The sequence below is a fragment of the Otolemur garnettii genome, unplaced genomic scaffold (assembly GCF_000181295.1).
Source record: "Otolemur garnettii isolate 467f Iridium unplaced genomic scaffold, OtoGar3 scaffold00016, whole genome shotgun sequence".
NCBI classification, from domain to species: Eukaryota; Metazoa; Chordata; class Mammalia; order Primates; family Galagidae; genus Otolemur; species Otolemur garnettii.
In genome coordinates, this window is record NW_003852411.1 from 19,525,195 (window position 1) to 19,532,317 (window position 7,123).

At 40.7% G+C, this 7,123-nt stretch overlaps 1 protein-coding gene across 1 annotated transcript in view; it reads left to right on the top strand.

The window, feature by feature from the left end:
• Positions 1-7,123, top strand: part of SLC9C2 (solute carrier family 9 member C2 (putative)) — a 70,351-nt gene that overhangs the window by 32,667 nt on the left and 30,561 nt on the right. Inside the window, exons 13-14 of the mRNA XM_012802591.1 lie at positions 5,022-5,119; positions 6,072-6,191. Coding sequence (XP_012658045.1) covers positions 5,022-5,119; positions 6,072-6,191 — 218 coding nt within the window. The remainder of the gene's footprint in view (positions 1-5,021; positions 5,120-6,071; positions 6,192-7,123) is intronic.

Here is a 7,123-nt window from a genome sequence, read left to right on the forward strand (position 1 = left end):
TGTGCTAAACCCTGCAATTTCCCCAAATGTGGGAAGCATGTTCTCATTTGTAAGTGGGGGCTAAGCAAGGGGTATGCATGGTTATACAGAGTGACTTGATGGACACTGGACACTCAGAAGGGGGGAAGGTAGGAAGGAGGTACAGGAGAAATTACCTATGAGGTACAATGTTCACTATTCATATGACAGGTATATTAAAAGCTTAGCTTTCTCCTCTATGCAATTCAGCCATGCAACAAAAAGTCACTGTATCCTCTAAATCTATTTAAGTTAAAAACACACACACACACACACACACAAATACAATAAATTAAAATAAATCTGATGAACCAAAACTTCTCTTAAAATGTTCTAATACCAATATTTCCTATGTTCTACTATAAACATAAGAAAATTACTTGGTAAAATCAAATTTAAATGAACGGATCAAATTGTACATTTTAAATTGGGGGCGATATGTAATATTAAAGTAGAACAAATTGTATTCAATCCAAGTGTCTAAAATACTCATTATGTCCAGAGTTCTTCTTTATTATTCTTCTTTTAAAATCTTACTGTCATTATGGAGAATTCCTAATATACACACGTAAATAGAATAGTGTGATGAACCCCCATGTGCTCATCCTTTAGCCTTACAAATCCACACATGACCTTTCCTGCCCTATCCCCATCCTCACTCAGCCCTCCACCTTCTACACTATTTTGAAACAAATCCTACCTGTCATATCATTTCATCTGTAAATAGATTTTAGTATGGATCTCTAAATGTTAAAGTGTTTTTAAAAACACAGCAAAAATACTGTTAGACCTAAAAATGAATAATCCTTAGTAACATCAAATATTGAGTGAATAATGAAAATTTCAATTATCTCATAAATGTGATAAATGTTTAGTTGCATACTTTATTTTTAACCTGGCAAATCATAACCTCTATGTTTCCTCGATTGGGCTGTCCAACCTGTGGCCTGTGGGCTCCATGCAGATTATATGGGGACTTTTTGCCTATCTGTGGTGATGGATATCACAAAAATTATGCATAGAGTTTTTTTCCCCCCGCTCATCCGCCATTGTTAATGTTTGTGTATTTAATGTGTGGCCCAAGACAACTCTTCGTCTAATGTGGCCCAGAGAAGCCAAAAGCTTGGATGGCCCTGCCAGTTCTCCTTGCTGATGCAATTTTTGCTTATCTGTTTGTTTCTGTCTTTCTGTATCTTATCATATGGAGCTTAAAAAAATCAACACTTTCCAGGTTGCCTCAGGTGACAGGTCAATTTTTCCATCTTTTCATGGCACAGCTGTCTCCCTCCAGCCTCCCCCGGCAGTTTCCTCACTGCTCTTCCAGCTTCCAATAACACCCTTCTCACCGCTGCCCCCGACCCAGGCCCAGAGTTAATGCATCCATGTATTTTAACTTATAGAGACCTCTCCACTATTGGTACTCATTTCTGTTTTAGTTAGCTTCTGCCATGGAACAAGCCATCCCCAAATTTAGAGGCTTAAAACAACAATGGTTTATTATTTTTCATGGTTCTGTGGGCTGGGAACCTGGTGTTGCCTGGGATCAGTCGTGGGTCTGCAGTCATCTCGCAGATCAACTAGGGTCTAGTGGATCTTCACTCACAGGTTTGGCAGTGGAGGCTGGTTGTTTTTTAGGGCACTGTGGTTTTCCTCTGTGTGGCCTATTCTCTTCCAGCAGGCTGGACTGGGCTTCTTCACGGCATGGTGGTCTCTGGGTTCCAATAGGACGAGATGGGAAACTGCAAGGCCTTTTAAGTCCCAGCTCTGAAACCTGAGCAATGTCACTTTTACCCACATCCTATTAATTATAGCCAATCACAGAGCCAGGCCAGGTGCAATGAGTGGAGAAGTAGATTCCACCTCTGGATGGGAGGAGCAACAATGCTAGTTGCAAAGGGGCATGGACACAGGGAGGCAGGATGCGCTGGGGCCATGGTGATAATGACCTACCACGTTTACTCTCTTTGACCAACAATTTCATGGAAGGACTTGCTCCATGCCATATTTGAATGGCTTTCCCAGGAACACCTTCCACTCTGGCATCCTTCCTGCTTTCGGACCCCCTTCCTTTACAGCCTCTTCCATGAAGTCCTTTTTTGCTTTTAACGTGGGTGGGCCTTAGGACAGTTAACTCTGTCTACTGCTTTTACTTTATAGTCTCTCCTTCTTCATTCTCAGCTACACTCATGATTTTAATTGTATCCATGAGTTCTCTTGAAATCTGTACTGTTCCTTCTAAACTTCTTACCACAGCTCTTTAGACTCATGAATCCAGCTGTGGCTCAACATCATCTCCTGGACGATGTATTGTTCCTCAAATCCATGTTGACCTGAGCCCGAGACCTCTGTCGTATTCCTGGTCTCAGTGATGGCCCTATTACTGTGTGATTGCTGGGTCAGACCCCCCTCCCTCAGCTCTATCATTCTTACTTTCAAAATATTTGTTAAATATACCCCTTTCCATCCTGTGTATCTTAATTTGGGCCATCATTATCTTTTGCTTGGATAATATCCTTCAACTCGTCTCTCTCCTTCCTTCCTTCCTTTCTTTCTCTCTTGCTTTCTTTTTTGACAGAGTCTCACTTTGTCACCCTCAATAGAATGCTGTGGCATCCCAGCTCACAGCAACTTCAAACCCTTGGGCTCAAGCCATCCTCTTGCCTCAGCCTCCAGAGTAGCTGGGACTACAGGCCCCTGTCAACAACATCTGGCTATTTTTAGAGACGAGGTCTCACTCTGACTCAGGCTGGTCTTGAACTCGTGAGCTTAGGCAATCCTCCTGCCTTGGCTTCCCAGAGTGCTAGGATTACAGGCATGAACCACCATGCCCAGCCAATATTTCCATTCTCCGATTACAGTGACATACTAAAAGACAGATGTGACTTCACCACCTTCCTGCTTAAAGCCCTGCCCGACTCTTCAGTGCCTCCGTATTCAAATGTGAGCTCCAAAGCACATTTGTTGATAAGGACCGCGTGAAAAAAAAGTTTCTGTGCTCAAACTACTTTGGAAAATGCTGGTTTAAACAATGTTAAACAGGTTTCTTTTGGAACATCTTGTAGAACTTCTCAGAGTTTTTAATATGCTGACATACATTGAGATTCTCCAAGAGGGAATATTGAATGCAATACCTCCTTTTCCCTACCTGGTATGGTTTCTCTGGGGGTGTGGGTTTCAGGTTTATCTCATTAGGATGCATCTATCACAGTCTGAGAAAAGCTCACCCCTGAGATTACATCTAAGTGCAATATTCAAGTTCTTTTAAAGCCTGACCCCTGCCTGCTTTTCTGACTGATTCTCTGCCCCATGACTGGTCATTTACTCCATGCACTCAGCGTAATGTTTCCCATCTCTGTGCATGCACTGCAGGTGCCACTCTCTGCTCACCTTCCTTGCTCTGCGCCCCACTCTCCTTAGTCTTCACCTGGATAATCGTCGTCAGCCTTAAAACTCAAGAAAGTATCATCTTCTCCAATAATTTCTCTCTGACGCCATCTCCACATCAAGTCTGATCGATGCCCTGTACTTAATTTCATCCTCTTGCATTTCCTACACTGTTTTATAATTATATGCATCTAACTTTTAACGTCCCCCACTAGCTGTGAGCTCCTTAAGGCCTTGGATTATACTTCCATTGCTCTAACACAGGGCTTGGGACATTGTAAGCATGAATAAATGCTTATTTAAAGGATGAATAAATAAAAACACATATCATATTAATAAATTATAATTTTCCTGAGCCAGACCTACTTCTGGATGGGCAGGGCTGGAAACACTACAAGTGTTAATAATTGCATTATACCTCAGGGATGAACTTCGGGGACACGACGTTTTTTTGTACTGGGCACCTTGGTGGTGCCTGTGGCTCAAAGGAGTAGGGCGCTGGACCCATATGCCAGAGGTGGTGGGTTCAAACCCAGCCCCCGTCAAAAACTGCAAAAATAAATAAATAAATAAATAAATAAATAAATATATGTATATATACTGCACCTTGCCGCAACCATCATAGAGGCTTACACGATGGAGAAACCCATCAGGTGCCCTCAGATAAGGATAGTCTGGCTGCCAGCATATCCTTTGGAAGGCAGCTTTCGGAGTTTACATGTGTATTATCAAAGCCGTTATTGGTGGATCATTTTTCTGTCTCCTGGTAAAGGAGCTGATGAATGGATGGCCCTCATCTTGACATATAAGTGTAGGGAATTCCCTCCTAGCTTGTAGGGATTGTCATTCTTAAATTGTAAAACTTAAGAAAATATGCTAAATGTAGTGGAGATTGGGGATAATATTTCTAAACAATGAATACACAAGAGTACGTGATCTGTATGTGAGGAAGAAAGTTTAGGCAGTATCCCCAGGAGGTCACTCTAACCTCTGAGTTTAAAGTCAGTGGCATGCAAAGGATGTAATTTTTCTTCTGTTTTTTTTGGGGGGGGAGGATTGACACAAGGATATAGTCTGTCTTTCTCTCTCTTTTTTTTTTTTCAAATCATTTTATTGTTGCAGTTTTTTTTTTTTTTTTTTTGCAGAGGCTGGGTTTGAACCCACCACCTCTGGCATATGGGGCTGGCGCCCTACTCCTTGAGCCACAGGCACCGCCCCTGTCTTTCTCTTTTGATAGTTCTATATGAGGCTGAAATGATTATTCCACTTTGTATTAACATTTTGCACTCTATTCTGCTACTGCACCTACTAAATACCACTTATATTACTGCAGCAAGCTTCTAAGTTTTGTAGAGTTTCATTTTGTATCTCTTGTAGCATTCAGGATTATACTTTGTTAAAAATGAGTATTCAGTAAATATTGAATGTTGAACCGAATAAAATGTATTTCCTACTAGAGCATTTTTTAGAGGGAATATTGAATGTAACATTTTCTTATAATAGTATATTTTCATATGCAGGTTTCAGTAATAATAGTGAGGGTTATGTAAAGGTTAAGAAAAGTGTATTACATTTATGTTTTGATCTTGTGTAATTTTTATGTAAAATTTTATGTTTAGAGTAGCTTTGAAAAACAGTGTACTGATGGAATCCTTGGAGCACAGGCAGCCCGCATATTAATTGGTGCAACCAAAAGCTTTTGCCCCATCCCAGGAAAGTGAGTGTAATACTTCTTTAATTGGTATTTCCAAAGTTGAATGGATAGATGATAAAGAATGAACGAACAAAATTAAATGTCCAGATTGACCAATCAATTATCCATCTATCTTCTGTCTGTCCATTCTTCTGCCCATCCATATATATTTTCCATATTACTTATTTATATTTATTCCCCCCTAAAATTTTATAATCTTGGTGATATTAGGGGATTCTGGAGGAAGATACGACTGCAGTGTAATTAGGTAAGAGATTAGGGGGTCCATAAAAAGGAACCTTCAATTACTATTATAATTATTTTACCTTTATACCATATCCATTAAATTTATGGATAGGGGAGGTATAGAAGCCTAGAGGCTATTATTAGACTGGTCCCTGGGATGGAATAGGCTTTGGAGAAATTGACCCAACTGCTCGTGCTGATAAATGAAATTATGTCTGGTGGGAAAAGCTCAATGTCAGACATTTATTGATATTTGGCCACAATCCTGGCAAACATTAGGTATGGATGGTCCAAGACTTAGTTATAGGGCAGCAGTGATAGGAGATCCTGGCTGGGTGAGTTAATATTTCGGCAGCCTGGTGATCTGTTTGGGAAATCTATCATCCATTCCTGGGGTAAAGTTTGGGAAGGGCTTTCAGGGTCTTGGAGAGGCTTGGCCTAGGCAACCCAGGACAAAAGGAGGCTTGATTCTTAACCGCAAAGAATTGGTCTAGAGAATCTCTACTTACGTTTTACCTTAGGTCAGGAGTGGTTGCAGGGACAGGGGCAGCAGGAGTCTCATGCTGAAAATATCCCCCCATAACCATGTGGGAGATGGCTGGGTGGATACAGAGGCTTGAGACTGAGTGTATTTAGTAGGTTCACATTGAGTATAACTTCTCCTTTTATATTATCCAAAGCGTAACACTTGCTTTTTATTTTAACACACATATATGTTTTTCTCTGTTAGATTCATGAGTATTTATGATGTTTCATCTTATGCAGTAGCCAGAAGTTGGCTTATTAAGTTTAAAAACATTTTAAGTTTCTTGAAATATCCTGAAGAAAACATACCTTTTCTTTTACCTGGGTAAGTATTGTGAACCTTTAATAGCAATATACTTGAAAATGTTGGCCGGGCACAGTGGCTCACGCTTGTAATCCTAGCACTCTGGGAGGCTGAGGCAGGTGGATTGCCTGAGCTCACAAATTTGAGACCATCAGAGCCAGAGCGAGACCCCTATCTCTAAAAATATCCAGGCATTGTGGCAGGCACCTGTAGTCTCAGCTACTCTGGAGGCTGAGGCAGGATCTCTTGAGCCCAAGAGTTGAGATTGCTGTGAGCTATGACATCAGAGCACTCTACCAAGGGCAACAAAATGAGACTTTGTCTCCAAAAAAAGAAAGAAAAAAGAAAATGGGACCATTTCTACATTGTCAGAATAGATTACTTTGATTTTCCTTATAAAAAAACCTAAGGTTATGATTAACTCTTCTGGATTGAGAGGGAGTGAGCAGAGGGCTTGCTGCTTTTTCTTCATACTGCTTTAGCAACTTCATTGACATCTCTCTCAGAGAGTGGGGCAAAAGAAGAAGAGGTTGGTTGTATTTGGATTCTTCAAGTTTTATTTGCCACGTCTTAGGGTCATACTGTGTACTGGGCTGCCTGCACCTTCTGGGTGTAACACATAACAAGGGTGAGGAATACCTAACTGGTGGGATAGCTCTGATTCTGTTTTAAGTTCATCTGTGCCGAATGAAACAACTATGGGTGGTTTTATTAATGTCCATAATCAGAAATGTTGAAAAATGGTCTTAGGAATATCTATAACAAATTTCCCCAAATACCACAAAATACAGATTTTCCTTAACGTGAGTAGACTTTTTATATTGTTATATAAATTGTGACCTTGCATACTTTTTATAGCAAAGACACAAAGTTTTCATACTAATACAAGATGTCAAAACAAGAACATACCAGGGGCGATGCCTGTGGCTCAAAGGAGTAGGGTGCCGGCCCCA